The sequence below is a fragment of the Pelecanus crispus genome, chromosome 18 (assembly GCF_030463565.1).
Source record: "Pelecanus crispus isolate bPelCri1 chromosome 18, bPelCri1.pri, whole genome shotgun sequence".
Classification (NCBI taxonomy): domain Eukaryota; kingdom Metazoa; phylum Chordata; class Aves; order Pelecaniformes; family Pelecanidae; genus Pelecanus; species Pelecanus crispus.
Genome location: NC_134660.1, coordinates 8,295,653 through 8,315,136, shown reverse-complemented (window position 1 = coordinate 8,315,136; position 19,484 = coordinate 8,295,653). Strand labels below are relative to the sequence as shown.

The 19,484-nt window shown below is 42.0% G+C and overlaps 1 protein-coding gene and 1 gene segment (V, D, J or C); both read right to left on the bottom strand.

Moving 5' to 3' along the window:
• The window catches only part of LOC104029752 (T cell receptor alpha chain MC.7.G5-like), a 192,814-nt gene that overhangs the window by 64,309 nt on the left and 109,021 nt on the right, over positions 1 to 19,484 (bottom strand). The window contains exon 4 of the mRNA XM_075722948.1: positions 12,107 to 12,115. Coding sequence (XP_075579063.1) covers positions 12,107 to 12,115 — 9 coding nt within the window. The remainder of the gene's footprint in view (positions 1 to 12,106; positions 12,116 to 19,484) is intronic.
• LOC104038211 (T cell receptor delta constant-like) lies at positions 9,243 to 17,232 on the bottom strand. The segment is given in 5 exon segments: positions 9,243 to 9,878; positions 10,531 to 10,647; positions 10,989 to 11,054; positions 11,681 to 11,965; positions 17,134 to 17,232. Coding segments are annotated over 4 exon segments (561 nt in total).

The window sequence follows — 19,484 nt, the reverse complement described above, 5'->3', positions numbered from 1 at the left end:
TCTTCCGCATACTTAGTAGGGAAGGGTGGATTATATGACGTCCCCCCTGAACCACCCCTGACATATTTGTTGGAATCCTTTAAAGAAAAGAGCTGAATTCTTCAACATGTTAGGCCAAGTATTCTCAAAAGTTTGAGAATACTGATTCTGATGCTGGTGTGCCTGAGGATGCAAATGATCTTAAAAGCTACCAAGGACTTTACCTGCCCCATTACACCAGACCTCAAGGGCATTTTAAGCTCTTCACTCCTTTTCATGTCTTATGGATGAATATCTAGGATCAACAAGGTACACAGAAGGAAGAATACACTTCTTCAGGCAAGTCCTCTTCAAAGATGCCAAACTAGAAACAGGAACTGTATGTCTTCTACGTCACTCTAGAGATCTGCATCAGTCCTGCAGCACCAGCTGCAATGCTAAAAGAGCACAGCCCTGCAGAGATGCTGTGACTCATCTGTTATATCTTCTCTTTGGATCTGGTTTGGAGTCCTGGGGACTTTCTATGCTCAAATTTCAGCTGTTTTCTAAAAGTGCCATCCTGCCTCTTGGTATTGGAAAGTAGGAGGCAGAGGGAGAAGTGCAGGCAATTAGCTTGCTTTGGATAAGAATAATAAGCACATGAACATCAGTGTTTTTCCTACCTTTTACTGAAGAAAAAAAGCTGCAACTTGTTCTGCAAGTGGCAGGCAGAAGGTTTCATAAATCAAGGTAAATGGGGAAGGGAAGAAAAAAATCCCTTGCTGACACATGGCAGAGAAGGACGGAAGACACTTTGAGCAGTCATACTGAGCAAATTGTGCAGAATTTCGGTAGTGAAAGACTTGCCTTCTTGATTCTCATTGCTTGGGTCACAATTTTTGGTTATATATATTAATGGGATCCTTCCCAAGTTCTTTTAAAATTCTCTAGAAAGCCATGGACTTTGTCATTTTCACTGCAATAAATGCCTATAACTTCTAGTAGACTTCAATTATAGCTTTAGGGGTAATGGGAATGCTGTTGACTGGTATGTACCAGATTAACATCTTATTTATGACTTTAGTCTCTATCCTGGTTTCAGCTGGGATAGAGACACAGACATATGACACTGCTAATGAATTTTTTTCTCAGTCCCTTTGGCAGCACAGTGCAGGCCACAGTTTGCTTTCACTTGGAGGGCTGTTCAGTACAGCTGGAATCGACTGCCCCAGGGGTGGAAACACAGCCCCACCATTTGACATGGACTGATACAGTCTGCACTGGAACAGGGTGAAGCTCCAGAACACCTGCAATATATTGATGACGTAATTGTTTGGGGCAATACAGCAGCAGAAGATTTTGAGAAAGGGAAAAGAATATTGCAAATCCTTCTGAAGGCCGGTCTTGCCATAAAACTAAGTAAGGTCAAGGGACCTGCGCAGGGAATCCAGTTCTTAAGAATAAAATGACAAGATGGATATAGTCAGATCCCAACAGATATGATCAACACAATAACAGCTATGAACGACCAACCAGCAAAAAGGAAACACATGCTTAAGCATTGTGGGATTTTGGAGAATGCGTATTCCAAATCACATAAGCCCTCTCTACCAAGTGACCCAGAAGAAGAATGATTTCAAATGGGGCCCTGAGCAATGACAAGCCTTGGAACAAATTAAAGAGGAAATAGTTCGTGCAATAGCTCTTAGGTGAGTCCAGGCAGGACAAGATCTAAAGACTGTGCTCTACAGTGCGGCCGGGGAGAATGGCCCTACCTGGAGCCTCTGGCAGAAAGCAGCAGGGGAGACTCGAGGTCGACCACGAAGTTTTGGAGTCAGTGATACAGAGGATCCGAAGCCTACTATACTCCAACTGAGAAAGAGATATTGGCAGCATATGAAGGGGTTCAAGCTGCTTCGGAAGTGGTTGGTACTGAAGCCCAGCTCCTGCTGGTACCCCGACTGCCAGTGCAGGGCTGGATGTTCAAAGGGAGGGTCCCCTCTACCCATCATGCAACTGATGCTATGTGGAGTAAGTGGGTTGCACTAATCACACAACAGGCTCGAATAGGAAACCCCAGTCACCCGGGAATCTTGGAATTGATCATGGACTGGCCAGAAGGCAAAAACTTCAGAATATCACCAGAGGAGGTGGTGACATATGCTGAGGAGGCCCCAGTGTATAATAAACTGCCTGGTGGGTCCTTTGCCTTGTGGGAAAGCATCGGAGGTGGAAAGCTGCTGTATGGAGTCCTATACGACAAGTTGCAGAAACTGCTGAAGGAGAAGGTGAGTCGAGTCAGTTTGCAGAGGTGAAAGCCATCCAGCTGGCTTTAGATATTGCTGAACAAGACAAATAGCCAGTGCTTTATCTCTATACTGACTCATGGATGGTGGCAAATGCCCTGTGGGGGTGGTTGCAGCAATGGAAGCAGAGCAACTGGCAGCTCAGAGGCAAACCCATCTGGGCTGCCGCATTGTGGCAAGATATGGGTGCCCGGGTAGAGAACCTGGTTGTAAAAGTACGTCACGTAGATGCTCACGTATCCAAGAGTCAGGCCACTGAAAAACATCAAAACAACCAGCAGGTAGATCAGGCTGCGAAGATTGAAGTGGCTCAGGTGGATCTGGACTGCCAACATAAGGGGGTGAATTATTTATATCTTGGTGGTCCCATGACACCTCAGGCCATCAAGGAAGAGATGCAATATATAGATGGGCTGGTGATCGAGGGGTGGACTTAACTATGGACAGTATTGCACAGGTAATTCATGAATGTGAACCATGTGCTGCAATCAAGCAAGTCAAGTGGTTAAAGCTCCTCTGGTATGGAGGGCTCTGGCTGAAGTGTAAATATGGGGAGGCCTGGCAGATTGATTCTATCACACTCCAACAAACCCGCCAAGGCAAGTGCTGTGTGCTTACACTGGTGGAAGCAACCACCAGATGGCTGGAAACATATCCCGTGCCCCATGCCACCGCCCAGAACACCATCCTGGGCCTTGAAAAGGAAGTCCTGTGGCGACATGGCACCCCAGAAGGAATGGAGTCAGACAACGGACTCATTTCTGAAACAACCTCATAGAAACCTGGGCCAAAGAGCACAGCGTTGAGTGGGTATATCACATCCCCTATCATGCACCAGCCTCAGGGAAAATCAAACCATACAGTGGGCTGTTAAAGCCTACCCTGAGAGCAATGGGTGGTGGGACATTCAAACATTGGGATACACTTTTAGCAAAAGCCACCTTGTTAGTCAACACCAGGGGATCTGCCAATTGAGCTGGCTCAGCCCAATCAAAATTTGTACGTACTGTAGAGGGGGATAAAGTCCCTGTAGTGCACATAAAAAATATGCTGGGGAAGACAGTCTGGGTTACTTCCCCCTCTGGCAAAGGCAAACCCATTTGTGGGATTGCTTTTGCTCAAGGACCCAGGTGCACTTGGTGAGTAATGCAAAAGAATGGGGAAGCCCGATGTGTACCTCAAGGGGATTTGATTTTGGGTCAAAATAGCCAATGAACTGAACTGTATGTTGTCCATTGTTATGTAATACTGTATGTCATCACTTCTATGGTTGCTGTATGTCATATCAGCGGTATCACCCAGACTAATGAAGAATGAACTTTGATGAAACTGAGCAAAGTGCAGCTGTGATGGAACCTGAACTGGCAATTCAACAGCGCGCACCATGTCTCCTGCCCTGAAGGAGTGTTATGGCAGATGGAGCCCAAAGTCATGGAGTAAATGAACTCAGCGGACATTTAGAGGGATGTCCCATAGACAAGGGGAATGATATCTGTGTGTATATATCAAAAGACAGGAAAAGAGGATTAACTGGAATGCACTGGAAAGTGTGGGATCTGGGCATGACGCAGATGGTGTAGAATAAGGGGTGGATCCTTTCCTGGTTTCAGCTGGGATAGAGTTAATTTTCTTCCTAGTAGCTGCCATAGTGCTGTGTTTTGGATTTAGCATGAAAACAATGTTGCTAACACAGTGATGTTTTAGTTGTTGCTAGGTAGTGCTTACACTAGTCAAGGCCTTTTCAACTTTTCATGTCCTGTCAGTGAGAAACTGGGAGGGGGCACAGCCAGGACAGCTGACCCAAACTGGCCACAGGGCTATTCCATACCATATGACATCATGCTCAGCATATAAGCTGGGGGGAGTTGTCCGGGGTGCAGCGATTGCTGCTCGGGGACTGGCTAGGCATTGGTAAGCGGGTGGTGAGCAATTGCTTTGTGCATCACTTGCTTTTGTATATTATTATTACTATTATTATTACTACTACTATTTTACTTTTTTTTTTATTTCAGTTTTTAAACTGTTCTTATCTCAATCCATGAATTTTCTCACTTTTACTGTTCTGATTCTCTCCGCCATCCCACCAGTGCAGGGGGAGTGAGCGAGTGACTGTATGGTGCTTAGTTGCTGGCTAGGATTGATTAAGCCTCGATAGTTTCTGCATTAAAAGGATTAAGGGTGTGAATCAACAACAGCCAGCCAAACAAACCCACAACAGCAATTGCACAGAAGCGGTGAGGAGATACTCACAATGAACATCTTGAAGGCATTCAGATTCCTAGTCTGACACACGCATGACCTTTACCTACAAAGAGGAAAATTTCCTAGCCCCCTGAGGGAGGTACATTTTTTGTGTGATGTAGCATGACACAGACATGCTTGGTAGATCCTTAGGACCTGAGGTGAGAATGAGAGGAATGCATCACTGAGAAGAGCCATGAGCATTAACATCAAGGAAAGAAAGAGAGAATTCCACAGACTCTGCAGCTTGGATATACACACTTGCATATGGAGGGACTTGTTCACATCAGGTGTTTCCAGGCTCTGACACTGAGTGGAGAGAGAATACCATTTGGAGGGCATTAAGAGCAAGCTTCTGCTTTGGGTGAATGGATCTCTGGAGGCTGTTCTTATTCTGAAAACAACAACAGTGCTGGGAGCAGTTTCTTAACCCTAGGCCAGACTTAAGTTTGAAGAACACTCCCTTAGACAAAAACTGTGTAATCAGATGAACAGGAGGAAAAGGTCAAACCACAATCATTATTAGTGATTTTAGAACCATTTTCTGTGCTGTAAAAATGCACATTTATACCTTTGAATAACTACCAGCCTTAAACTGGACAGATCTTATTTTCCTGTATGCACGCACATCCATGAGAAAATGAAGTTGATGAATAACAGAGGCAACATGGTGTCCTTGGTGTAGTAGTAGCCGTACTACTTTTTGTAATCATGTCAAGAGTCCTTGAAGCCTGAATATTTTTGTATGCTTCAAAGGTACCCCACCTATTTGTCTACCTAATAAGACATTGCTCACCTGACATTGTCTTTAAGAAATTTAACATTGTGTTCAGGCTCTGTAAGCCTGAATTGCCACATTAGCTGAGTTTCTGCTGGCTGTCTGCAACATGTCCCCTGGGCTTGCTCAGAATGGACTTCACTCATGAGCTGTGAGCTTCAACTCCCTACAGCCTGCCTCACACCAGCAATATTGAAACTGTTTGAGGTTCGTTTCTCCTCCATCTTTCATTCTGAGAGATGGCAAAGAAAAACACTCAAGCCGTTGTGCAAAGTGTTACTGCTGTCACTGTCTTCTCAAGTCCCATACTGCATTTTTGTCTTTTGTTAAGTATCTCATCACTTACCTTCCTGTGTTTTGTTTGACTCTGTTAGTGCTCCTGACCACTCTGTCTACAGCTATAGGGCAAGATAACATGGGGGTTTTTTTCCTACTGAATTGCACAGTTAATGTGTAACTTATTTCTCCTACCCAAATAATTATACTGCTAATCTGGGATTTCTTTGATGTTTCCAGGCAAATGTTCTGTGTAGGACAAAGATATCAGAAATACAGAATGATTGAGGTTGGAAGGGATCTCTGCAGGTCATCTGGTCTCCCCTGCTCAAGCACAACTATCTAGAGCTGTTTGCCAAGGACCATGTCCAGATGGCTTTGAATATCTCCAGGAATAGTAACTCCACCCCTGGAGATATTCAAGGCCATCTGAAAACAGTTAGATATGGACACCATTAAATCTGTAGGAGAATATGGATAGTACTATTAAAATGTTTTGTACTAAAGAGTTCTGCTTATCATCACCCTCAATTATTCTGTTACCGTCAGATCTGTTACAGGACAATGTTTTTTTTCCTACATAGGCATAATTCTAAATCATGAGGTGCTGATTTTAACAGAGGATATCTTACTGTGGAGCACAATTTCTCTACAAAATCTTTCCCTTAGCTCGTATCAGCTGTAAAAGCTGCAGACTCTGCCTGCTTCTGTGGAATTAGCCACACCAACACAATCTTACTATTGGGGTGTACTAAAGCTCCCTGTTATGGATTTTCTTCTGCAAACAATGATGTTCTCCTGTTTTCTTAAGCTGCATGTTCTACATTGGCTCAAAATTATAGATTTGCAACTGTAAAGTGAAAAGCTGCTGCTAGTAGGAAGCAATCAGGAAGTCACAATGACAGAAAATAGGACAGACGGGTTACAGGCTCTTTCTTAAGTCAAACTAAAATACTTAGACCTAGACAGGTCCTGACAGGGGAAATGGTTCAAATACAAAATACAGCACAATCTGTCTAGAAGTTTAAGAGCTGGAAAGGGATTGTGTGTCTGCACATGTATCTGCTTCTTCCAGCTGGGTCTTATGGTCTAGTATCACATTACCTTTCCCATTAACCTCCCTTCTCTAGACATCGGCTGCCTAGGTGCCAAAATTCCTCATTGGGTACAGATACCTCTCTTCTCCCCAAGGGTGTATTTCAAAGAATCACAGAATGCTTTGGGTTGGAAGGGACCTTTAGAGGTCATCCAGCCCAACCCCCCTGCAGTGAGCAGGGACAGCTTGAACCAGATCAGGTTGCTCAGAGCCCCGTCCAACCTGACCTGGAATGTTTCTAGGGGTGGGGCCTCCACTACCTCTCTGAGCAACCTGTTCCAGTGCTTCACCACACTCACTGTAAAAAGTTTCTTCCTTATGTCTAGTCTAAATCTACTCTTCTTTAGTTTAAATCCATTATTCCTTGTCCTGTCACAACAGGCTTTGCTAAAAAGATTGTCCCCATCCTTCCTGTAGGCCCCTGTTAAGTACTGAAAGGCTGCAATAAGGTCTCCTCGCAGCCTTCTCTTCTCCAGGCTGAACAACCCCAACTCCCTCAGCCTGTCCTCGTAGGAGAGGTGCTCCAGCCCTCGGATCATTTTTGTGGCCTGCCTCTGGACCCGCTCCAACAGGTCCATGTCCTTCTTGTGCTGAGGGCTCCAGAGCTGGACACAGGGCTCCAGGTGAGGTCTCACCAGAGCAGAGTAGAGGGGCAGAACCCCCTTCCTTGACCTGCTGGCCACACTGCTTTTGATGCAGCCCAGGATATGGTTGGCTTTCTGGGCTGCAAGTGCACATTATGCAGTTTGTTCCCTCTTCCTCTCTTATCCCCAGTTAGTCTAAGCCAGCATAGGCTGCTTCTTGCCACAGGAAGCTAATTGATTCCTTCCAGAAGAAGGCCAGACACAGGCAACAAAACAGTTTTCTCCAGATAAAGTGAGAAAAATAGACTGCACCCAGTTTGGCTACAGTATAAGGATGCCTGGGCTGTCTTCAGTATCCATACTTGGCATCATGTCTCAGAAACATTATTTTGGCCAGCTGTGACACAGCCCTCTTATTTCACACACTCTGACCTGAAATAAAGTTTTAGAGGAGCCACTGGCCTGCCCACCTGGCTAGTCAACTCCAATGGAGACTAATTCTGCTCACTGTGGGTGAATGGTAGACTGTGGTAAGAGACTGATGAATGGGTATTCCTTCCTTCTTATGATCCACAGAGCTGAAGACTTCAAACCATCTTCTCAAAGACAGCAGTTTCTCTTTTTTTGACTGAGACCTAGATAAAGGAGATTTGGGTGACTGACATTTTAGGGGGTTAGTGAGGGCATAGATGTTCCCACACCGACCAGTTTCCCAGTGGTACACAGGGAGGTCTGAAAAACCTGACCTTAGAGGTATCTATAACTTAGGTCATGAATCTCTTTGTGATGGAAATGAGGGCTCTGATGTCCTATGCCAATGTGGATGGGTATTTGAAACAATAGAGACCGATGTCTTTATCTGGCTAATAAATTTCTGTATGAGTCAATGCTATCCCTCAGTAGTCACACATTTGTAGATCCCTTTTTTTGCTTGTGCAGTGTTGCAGGATTTTAATTCTGCCAAAGCTCTCAGGAACAACCAAGGACTATTCAGGAAAATGTCATTCCTTTATTTACAGAGACACAGAAATGGTACTCCCAGTCTCATTCTTGCCTGAGAGACTGGGAAAAGTTGTGGAGTGCAAGATAAAAAGGTTCAGGGTGTCATCAGAAAATCAGGATAAAAATACTAGTGAACAGCTCCTTCTGATTTACATTATGGTGGTAGAATGCACTAAAAAAGCATTTTACTGTTTTTGGATTTGCCATGCAAATTTCACTTATCTTCTGCATAGGGTAAGTGTCTTCCTCTAGGTGTCTGCAGGGTCTGAGGGACTAACCTGACAAAGCTTTATTAAACAGGACTTATTATGCATTCTGTAGAGGCTGTCTTGAAGCCAGCAGTAACTCAGTATGTGAAAAACCTTATTTCCCCTTCAGGATGTGGTTAACTTGTTTTTCAAAGCAAGGGGGAGGTAATCTTAGATGGTGTGACTTAGTCATAAATATTGACCACAGTATCCTGCTTGTTGCTTGTGAGAGAAAGATGAGCTGGGAAATATGTGTGTTGGGGTCTTTTTGACTAATAACCAAGTTGTTATAGAAACTATCACTCCATCAAACCACCGCACATTATTTCCTGTTGGCCTCTTCCTAGTATCAATGAGTGGAAAAAACCAGCATGTTTTCTTCTCTTCTAATATGTATATTTTCCTTCCTCATGCTCATGTCAAACTGTCTCTTAACCGATTTCTCCTTAGACACATGTCTTTTTTTGCTATGACCCAAACCACCTTACTGGGGTCTCTTCAAAGTGATCTAAAAGATCAGACCTCATTCAAATCATGGCCCTGCTGAAGCTTTTTAATGCGCCAAAGAGAATCTCCACTTCCCTGTACAAAGTCTAGACAAGACAAATTCAGCCAACAGGAAATCTAGGTTATCAAAGCTGTATTTCTAATCTCACTGGTCATTAGGACACTTGGATTTCAGCAATCTCCATCTCAAATTCAGAAGAAAGAGCACAGAAGAAACCACAGCATTTTGGCTTACTAGAACTTTATTTTGGTCACTACTACAAGAATCTAAAATGCAGGTGCCATACACTTTGCAGAAGAAATACAGGTTTAATAAAGAAATGCAAATAAAAATGTTTCTATAGTTGAATATTATCTGGTTGAAGTGAATCACTTCAGATCCAACACAGGTCTTCTCCTCTACACTAGAAAACTATTGTTATTAAAGCTAGCTAAAAAACATTAAAGCTATAAATAGCATCTACTGTGCCTGAATTCTCTAAGCAGTAACAGACAGCAATGCAATGCACCTGTAAAAGGTGTTTTTAAAGGGTCATATGTCTATAGTGAGGTTTGGGTTTTTCAGAACTATTGAAGCAGGTTGGATGCTTCTATGCAAAGGCTAGAAGACTGGGGAGATCAATTTCTGCTTAGAAGGGAGATGAGGAAAAATACAGTCTCCTCAGTTCACAGGGAAAAAGAAATAGCAAAAGCAGTTACAACTCTTACTACATAAACTAGCTAGGCAGGATTCGATAGTATAAACTGTCCTAAGGGAAAGGTGCTGTGTTGTGTTCTGGATGGTTATTCTCAGCAGAGTTGATATTGGTCAACCCGTTGTTCTGCTGGTACACGTTCTCTCCTGCTGTTCTTCAGATTGCTGTTGCCTTGCTTCACCACCTCCTGGAAGAGTAAAGTGTGTTTAAACTACATTTAATGCAATTGGGCCTATGTGCTACTGTTAGATAGCTGTCAGATCAAGACAGGTAGGCTCACAAAACTTAGGCTGGACTACCTTTTGTGCCTCTTTGGATTCCTTAATCTAAAAATCCTCCCCCTTCCTCTCTTTCCTCCCACTACTTCACATGTTTGTGTGTTGGAAGCCTTGTTTTTGACTCCTCATTTGCCTTGATTTTTCTCCAGGCTTTGTGGTCTGCCACTTGAAATAGTCAATGAGATATCTCTTAGGCAATTCTGGTAATACCTGAGTTGTTCTGGCAAAACAAGTTTGCTGCAAAGAAAATTTGGGCACCATCCACCATGAACTAAGCTTTGGATACAGAAAGGATTTGTTTTCTTTGTGGTTTTGGGGGGAGGGCCAGGAGGGGTTTGGTTGGTTTTTTGAGGTTTGTTTGTTTGGGGGTTGGTTTTCTTTTTTGGGGGGGGGGGCGCTTTTGGTTTTTTTCCCCAGAAACCTACAAGAGTTATTTAACAGAAACAGGAGCAAATGAAGAGGTATCATTCCTTGTGGAGTTAGAGAAGTACACAAAGACAAGGAGTCATTCCTGACATGTGCTTCCAGTATTTCTACAGATCAAGCTATCAGCTTCCTTACCTCAAAAAAGAAACAACTTGATACTCATGAGTGTATTGAAGGCGATACTTTTTGCCAGCAGGACTCTCAAACCCAACACAGCCATAGACAGCATGTTCGCTTTTTCCACTTTGGTATCTGCTTGGTGATAGAGAAAAGATGGGAGAGATCATGGTCTATATTTGGATATTGTGATATTGCACGAAGTGGAAAAAAACACAGGTAATAGTTTCAGGGAAAGAAACAGCAGCAAAGGAAAAGCTGACAGAGAAACATGGCAACAACAGGGGAGGAGGATGTCTGTCTAGATCGGATTTTGCTTCCTGTTGCTTGTCTGTTACTAACTAGCTACCTTGAAAAAGCAGGTGGTGTTTGATGAATATGTTGTATTCTGATTCCTGTACCCATAAGAAAATACATTTCCATGCATTTATCCCCAACATAGCAGTGTAACTTCACAGTCTATTTAGGTAACTAACCTTGCGCAGAGGTGTCTGTGGTGTTGCAAACCTTCCCTGGTTTGGGTGGTTCTTCAGCCTCCTTTTCTGTAGCATGATAAAAAAAAGGCATTATAAGCTATATCCAAATTTTAAAAATGATTGAACAACATGTTCATATGACTCTTCCCATAGAAACATGTGGGCAGTACAGTCTGAGGCTCACTGAGGATGACCGGTCACTAATTCTAACATTAATTTGAGAAGAAAATTTCTCCATGCAATTGCAGGAAACAAAAGAATGCCTGAGTTGTTTTGGGTTTACTGTTTGAATGAGCTTCATGATGGCAAAAACAATCCCCCAAAATATAAAAAACGGTAACAGAAAAAACCCACACCACCTCTTTAACTGTTTGTTATTTTTACAAAGGTTATTTCAGGCTGTGCTCTAGGAGGTTTGCTGCTATGTGAAGTATTTAGTCATAAGTAAATGTAAATTTTAAAAAAAGGTTGTCGTCTTTTTTTCAGCCAAAAAAGTAACTCCAAGTTTTTTAACAGTTAAGACCATTTATTTTAGATGCTTTTAAATATCTTTCATCTCTGCCTGCTTAAGTACCAGATGTCTTTCCCATTTCTGCTGGTTACCCAGGGCAATTCTTACTAGCAGGAGAAATAGCAACTGCTAGAAGACACTGCTTCCAGAAATAAGTTGCAGCTGTACCACAAAATTGTACCTGGCAATGTTGTGTTGGCTGTAATAGTTTTGCCATCGAATGTGACCGTGCAGGTCACCTCTGTGCCTTTTGTCACATTCACCACCTTAATAGTATCGTACAACCCCTCTGATGTCAAAACGGGTGTACTCTGATCATATACAACGTCATCAGAGGACATCTGCAAGCTGATTTTCTTTGTATAGGAATTTCTTGCCAAACAAGCTGCTTTCCCAATGTTGCCATCTTCTTCCAGTTTCTTTGATTTCATCACAATGACTTCTGGGACAGAAGTGTTTTGATTGTCTGTAAAAGAAAGCATTGTTTGGGCATGATTTTATTTTATTGCAAGCTTGCCCAAGTGCTACATCACCTAAGATTCATACATACTCCATTGTGTATTCCTAGCATTATCAATGGCTAACTGTCTTTTTTTGTCATTATTACTTGCTGCCGCTTCCAGAATATCAGATCAAAGACAGAAAGGGTGTATGAGAGTAGGTTTTCTCACAGGAGCTTTAATTCTACAGGATTCTAAGCTTCCTTTTGCCAAAGCTCTTGCATATATGTGAATTCTTTATTTTATAACTAAGGGACCTGCAAATGAGAAGAGAACTTTTATGCATGACACTCCAAGAGTCAAATTATTCTGCTTTCTCAACAATTTAATTCCTAAAAATAACACTTCTATCAAGGACTGTCTTGCATATTCATGAGACATGAGGGAATAACTGTTTTTCCTTTACTCTCCCTCCCCTCCCCCAGATCTTCTTCTGATGTGGCTAAAAGGTCTAACCATAGTAAGAGCGGTAGGGCAAATACAAGTCAGTTTGTTGCCTCACTGTTGTGCAAGGTTACTCCAATGAATGACATTACTTGCAGAAATGAAGTACTGCTGCTGGAGTGGGGGACAAAGCTGTTCTTTTCAACAACAACTGCTCAGATGCAAGAAGGATTTTTGTCTCTAAGATGGGAAAGTAGGAGAGAAGCAATCAGAAGTCTGTGAGTTGCATATCTGCACTTCTCCAGGAGTTTCTGATAAGGTCAAGAACTTTCAGTTGTGGGGGAGGTTTTACCCACATTACATTGCACATGGTGTAAGACATTCCAACCCAGTCTGGAGACAATGAAAAGAGAATAGGATTGGTACTTGGTTCAACAAAAATTCTTGTGTCTGTTCCAAAAAGTATGACCTTTCTCATCCACATGCTGTGCCATATTGTTAGTCCCACAGCTCCAGGGGCAGTTAAAAGTATAATGCAGAATTTGTATAATAAACTGATTTGAAGGGAAGAACACTGTGAGGCCTATGAACTTGATGTCCATGGACAAATCTTATTACAATGTTCCTTAGATTAGTGCAATAACCTTCAGTGTTAGTCCTTTATTGTTAAGATACCAGCAAATGTCAAGGCATGAAAAACATGCCCTAGAACTGGAGTTTTGAAAGAACCTAAAAGATACTGACAAGTTTTCACAGGATTTGGGTTTCTTGTTCTCTCATGCATCTTTCTGAAGAGTTACTCTGAAACTTTTAGATGTGTTTTTTCAGTTTTTGAAAGAATTTTAGAGTTGAATTCCCAGTTCCAAGCAACACACTTAAATGACAAAGGCTTGACAACTGTAAAAGCCTGAATTTTAACTATATAGCAGCAGCCTTCTCTGGAAATTTCTTATAAGACATACAAGTAATGAAATAAGATTGCTTAAATTTGAAGGGGATGTCTTTTAAGAAAACAGTTGGTCTCAAAATAATTTAGTAGCCAACAAATCATTATGATATCATGATTTTTTTAAAAGTAAAATATCTTTGTCCTCACGTCATATGTGGAGAAACTAGGATGATTCCACATACCAATGTCAGGACAAGATTAGCAACATGAATTATGAGAAAAACATGAAACTGAAGGGAATCATCTAGCATGCTTCCTTACCAAAAAAGGCTCAGTTTATGAAAGGCTACCAGACATATCAAAAAAGATCTACATGTCCAATGTGACAGGAACATCCTGATGGGTCCATTTGCTAAAGAGAGGTGCATTAGGCTTTGAATTTTTCATGGCAGCTGCCTTGCAGTCTGGTCAAGAGATCCGCCAGGTCTAACATTTTGTTCATCACAGGGTATTTTTTCAAGGTTTGATCAAGGGGCTCTGATTTTATTCTCTTTCCCCACCACTCATACACCAATACTGAGGCACTGAGGTGAAAGCCAAGTAATACTCTGCCATTAACTTCATGGGTTGGCTCTACTAATAAAATAGGCACAACTCCATGCTTGTCAACTACAGCAAACAGATACCAAACAGGAATCAAACACTTATTGATTTCATTTGACCTAGTCAGTTTAACCCAAACTCTGAACAATTCAGTAAGATTAAACTAGTACAGAAATGTTGCATAAGATTCCATTTAATGCTTTTGTACATTATCCTTCTCTCCTCTCAGTGCTGTCTTTCTAACGCTGACACAACAGAAACTCTTAGGAACTTAAATGTCAGCCTCAATGGAAACTTTATTTCCCTTTAGACTGTCCAAGCATGACTTTAAAACCTAACAATTACTATGAAAGGCTTATTAAGATGCCTGAGTAAGTGGATAGATGTTAGGTCCCAAACAAATTGAGCACATTAGCAGAAGAGGGATCAGCATGGTTTTTATACTTAAATTATCTAGTTGTATATAAAAATGTTACACATAGAAAGCCTAAAGTCTAATTAGTGACTTTAAAGCACGGCGGAGTGGCTGCCTGAATTTTAGGAGGAAGAAAAGGGGAAAAAAGTGAAAATCCAAACAATAACAACTCAGAAAAGGTTAATGCATAAAGGATACTTACTTGGCTCCACGGTCAGTTGAGTCCCCTTCCCAAAGACAAGACCAGCAGTAACACACAGTTAAAACACATAAACCAAGAAAGGCTCATTTTGCTATTCCTCCTATATACATTTCCTTTCCAGGTGCTGTAACATGGTTTTGCCAGAGCCTGTTAGTCCTCTGTATTCTTTGTTATCTGAGAAGATCTTTAGAGGCCTTTCATGTTTTCTGATCTCCAGTATTTCCAAACAGCCAGTATACTAGCAAGCTGCTTCTCTGGCATAGCTCACTGGGTAAAATCCTCAGCAAGAACAAATGTACACTGTGCAATTGTAGTCAATAAAGCAGAATTATTTCTTTATCAGACCCCAGAAGCCTCAACTGGGTCCTGCTATTTTGCCTTACCTGAAAATACAGCCATGAATTCCTACCACTGCTTGCTTTTGGGAGGGATTTTTATATTACACCCTGGCAGTAGCATTTTATTAGCACAAGAAGTTGTACTACTTTTTCCCTTTAATCTTACAAAGTCATGGGAAGAGCTGTATGTTCCATAATGTTATGGGCCTTACTTTTCTTAATGCAAGTTTTATTTAGAATAAACCAAACCAAACCAAACCAAAAACCTTATCTGTCCTTAACTGAGTCCTCAAGAGGAGAATATGCCTTGAATGTCCTATAGTGACTACTAATGTATGTTTTCTACACCATTTTGTGTTTGGGGATTCTAAAAGATTCGGGTAATAAAGTATGTCTGTTCTTAGCATCTTAAAATGCATATTAGTATCTCCCAAAGAAATCCAAATTTAGCAACTAAGGGTCAGGTTGCACAAATTCTGGAAATTTTGGCTTCAATTTATTAAGTATTCAACAAACACTGAGTGACTTAGATGCTTAAGGCCTATTATTTTTTACTGTCAAACATAATCCTAAAGCCTTTGTGCATCTTTGAAAATGTCTTCCTATCCTTAGCTAGAAAAAGAGAAATCATTGAACTGAATGGAAAGTTCGTTCAGCTGAAGTTTCATGTAATTTTGCATCAGGATGTCAGAGAGGACAGACAGGCAGGCGAAACAGAGAAAGAATTATTTAAACCATTTCAGGGTAGAGGAGAAGACAAGGCTAATACCTTTCTTTTGTCAAATGAATTGTTCTCTAACTCAAATTGTGGGAATCTCAGTGAAGAAGTTTTAGAAATTTGAGTAATGTACCATAAAAGTTTGCTTAAACCAAGAATATCTTGTAGTCAGTGAGCCACATGCTACCTTCAGCTGATTAGAAACAAATCTTTTCTTGTCAGCACAAGAACCAACATTCTATTTTTTTTTTTTTTTTAAAAAAGGCTAAGACCCTTTATGTGAGAAACAAGAGTATCCTATCAGCATTTCTGTAAATGTCTGAAATGGCAATGCCATTGCTCAGTCTTCCACCTGCCAGCTCTTAGACTGTGCTTTGTTGGTTATTTCTTGCCAAATTCTAGTATTCTGTATGGGATAGTCTACCTCTTTTTTTTTGTGACAAATACCGTCTTCAAATCGATGTTGACTGATGTTAAAATAATGGAATCTGGCAGTTTCTTCTGGTCCTGCATTTACAACTGAGTATTTTCTGGTTGGAAAGAACAGATCTTTCTTCAGAATGGTAACTTTGTATTCCTTTGTCCCTTTGGAACTGGGGGTGGGCTTAAATTGTTCCAGAACAGGCATTTGTTCCCATGCAAGATATCCTGCAGACCTGGACAGGTATTAGGCAGCACCTAAGGGAGCCCCATGTCCTTCTGGAATGAGAGCAGGATTTTTTAGGTATGTAAAATTACATGGGACATTTTTGCAGCACTTTAAAGACATGCAGATCTCTCAAAGCACCATAATAAGTCTTAAGATGTGCACCTGGAGGTTTAGGACAACAATTATCAACCGAACAAACTCCCCAGCTGCCCCAACATTCATGCTCCCACAGAAAATCTTGGGGTGACATCCACCTTTTTGTACATCATGGAATTCCAAATAAAGATAGGAAGAACTAAGGCTTGTTATAATTCCTACTCACCAAATCTGCATTTTCAAAGCCTAGGCAACTTGGTAGCCAATTTTCATTCATTCTAAGTGGTCTTGTATATGAGGCAGCTGTGAAAATCTAAGGATATTTAACCTCCTTCCTCCTTTGTCTCCCTGCCAGTGGAATTACTTAACCTGGTGACACTACGAGTGTAGTGCCAGTGTCAAAAACTAGATTGTCATACCAGAGAGCTAAAGATCTATCTCAGAACTTCTCCCTACTGTCAGCTCTTCACTGAGCTGTGCATTCCTGCTCAAAATGAGGCAGTGAAAATCCACTTGAGGATAGGACACTTCACAGTAAATTTGGGCCAGAATGCTATCCAGAGTGGGAATAAATTATACCATGTTAAACTTAAGTAGTGCACACCAGGTGTTTGGGGATCATGGAGTAATGCTGATATGCAGAGGTAGCCCAGTTGTTCCTCTAAAGCCTTCCTAAGCAGATACAACCCAAGGATTCATCTTGAAACTCTGCTGGAGATAGTGCATTCTAAAGATTATTGCAGCAGAAAATTCTTACAATGAACCCAAACCATTAGATTCCTTTTTCCCCTCCCACATTAATTTCAACATGATTTTTAGAAATAAAATAATGATACTTACTTGGTTCAACTGTAAGAGTGGTCCCACTTCCAAATGTAAGCTTATCTGTCCTCACACTGCTAATACTTAGTCCAATAAATAATTCTTTCTTCATGTTATTCAAAAGTGTTGTAAAAAGAGGAGATGAAAAGCCAGATGTTTGTTTTAATTATCCATGTATGCAATCCCATGAGGGTATCCAGAGCCACATTTTCTTCCAAAACTGGAAAAGGAAAAACAGTAATTGAACAATTCAACGATTTCAAATAGCTTGATTGAATACAGAATTTCCAAGTTCTCCCTTTCTTCGATCTTTTAGAAACTCTGTGACTTCTGTATTTCCAGGTTAAATAGAAATATAAAAAGAAAGCTGTATTTGTCTCCTTAATCATTTCAGTCACCCATCTCCTTTCTTCCCCAAAATATATTGCCTTTTTTCCATCTTTGGGTTTTTGTACAGGGTCCTATGTTGTTTATATCATTGTGGTACTCCAGTCCCCAAACACAGTGATATATTCCATTACAAAAACTGTCTCTTCCTTTTCACCACACAGAATTTTGGATTATGCAGCAGTCACATGACTTCTCGAGTGGTTTCTGTGCCAACATACCACATGAAGAAACATGATATGGCTTTCAAAGAATGGTCTAAAATAAGATCAAAAGGGCTCAATTATAAGTCAAAACTTTGGGAATGCATGACACCTCTGAAAAGTCTCATGGAGTTAAGCTGAATAGAAAGCAGGTAGAAAAAAATACCAGTACTTCTAGTGCTATTTCAAAACATTTAGGAAAATCATTCTGTGCTGCAGGAAGCTGTCTACTTTTTCACCTTGAGTTTGGTTTCAATGCTCAAGAGCATGAGGAATGTGCCTGATCTGGGGTCTTAGAGTTGGTGTCTGGGGGTCATTTGGTGCCTTAGAAAGTCTTCATGCCACTTTAGGTAAGATAAGAAAGTAGGCAAAATGATTGTTCTTTGTTAGGTAGAGGCACTGTACCCATGGAAGTGGCTATTAAAGAGTAAAGGAGTTGTTGTAGATTGATCACATCCTTCATGATGATCAATTTCTGCATCATTAGCCCTATCTAGACCTTGATGGCAACAGATGGACTCAGTCTCCAAGACCCTGCAGCTTCAAGAGCCCACTTCACCCTTTTCTAACAAAGGAGTGGCAGGTTGAGTCTGTGCCCATCAAGATAGGAAACTGTATTGTGTTTGCATGACAAGGTTTAGGTAGTGGGGGAGCTACAGGGGTGGCTTCTGTGAGAAGGTGCTAGAAGGTCCCCCTATGTCCAATAGAGCCAATGCCAGCCGGTTCCAAGATGGACCCACCACTGGCCAAGACCGAGCCAATGGTGGTAGTGCCTCTGTGATAACATATTTAAGAAAGGGGGAAAAAAACTGCGCAACTGCAGCCAGAGAAGAGAGGAGTGAGAATATGTGAGAGGAACAACTCTGTAGACACCAAGATCAGTGCAGAAGGAAGAGGAGGAGGTGCTCCAGGCACTGGAGCAGAGATGCCCCTGCAGCCTGTGGTGAAGGCCATGGTGAGGCAGGCTGTCCCCTGCAGCCCATGGAGGTTAATGGTGGAGCAGGTATCCACCTGCAGCCCAGGGAAGACCCCACACCAGAGCAGGGCGATGTGCCCGAAGGAGGCTGTGACGCCGTGGGAAGTCCGTGCTGGATCAGTCTCTTGGCAGGACCTGTGGACTCATGGAGAGAGGATCCCACACTGGAGCAGGTTTGCTGGGAGGACTTGTGGCCCCATGCTGGAGCAGTCTGTTCCTGAAGGACTGCATCCTATGGAAGGGATCCACGCTGCAGCAGTTCATGAAGAACTGTAGCTTGTGAGAAGAACCCATGTTGGAGGGGTTCATGGAGGACTGTCTCTTGTGGGAGGGACCCCACACTGGAGCAGGGGAAGAGTGTGAGGAGTCCTCCCCCTGAGGAGGAAAGAGCAGCAGAAACAAGGTGTTATGAACTGACCAAAACCCCCATTCCCCATCCCCCTGCACTGCTCAGGACAAGACGGTAGAGAAAATTGGGAGTAAATTTGAGCCCAGGAAGAAAGAAGGGGTGAGGAGAAGGTGTTTTTAAGATTTAGTTTTTATTTCTCATTATCCTATTCTGATTTGATTGGTAATAAATTAAACTAATTTCCCTGAGTTGAGTCTGTTTTGCCCATGAGCCTTTCATTGTATTTTCTCTCCCCTGTCCAGCTGAGGAGGGGGAGTGATAGAGCGGCTTTGGTGGGTACCTGGCATCCAGCCAGGGTCAACCCACCACAGAAATGGAGATTCCCATCATGATAAAGGCTTGGAGCTTGTCACTTCTGACACCAAGAGGAAGGCTCTTGCTTCACCCGAAGATT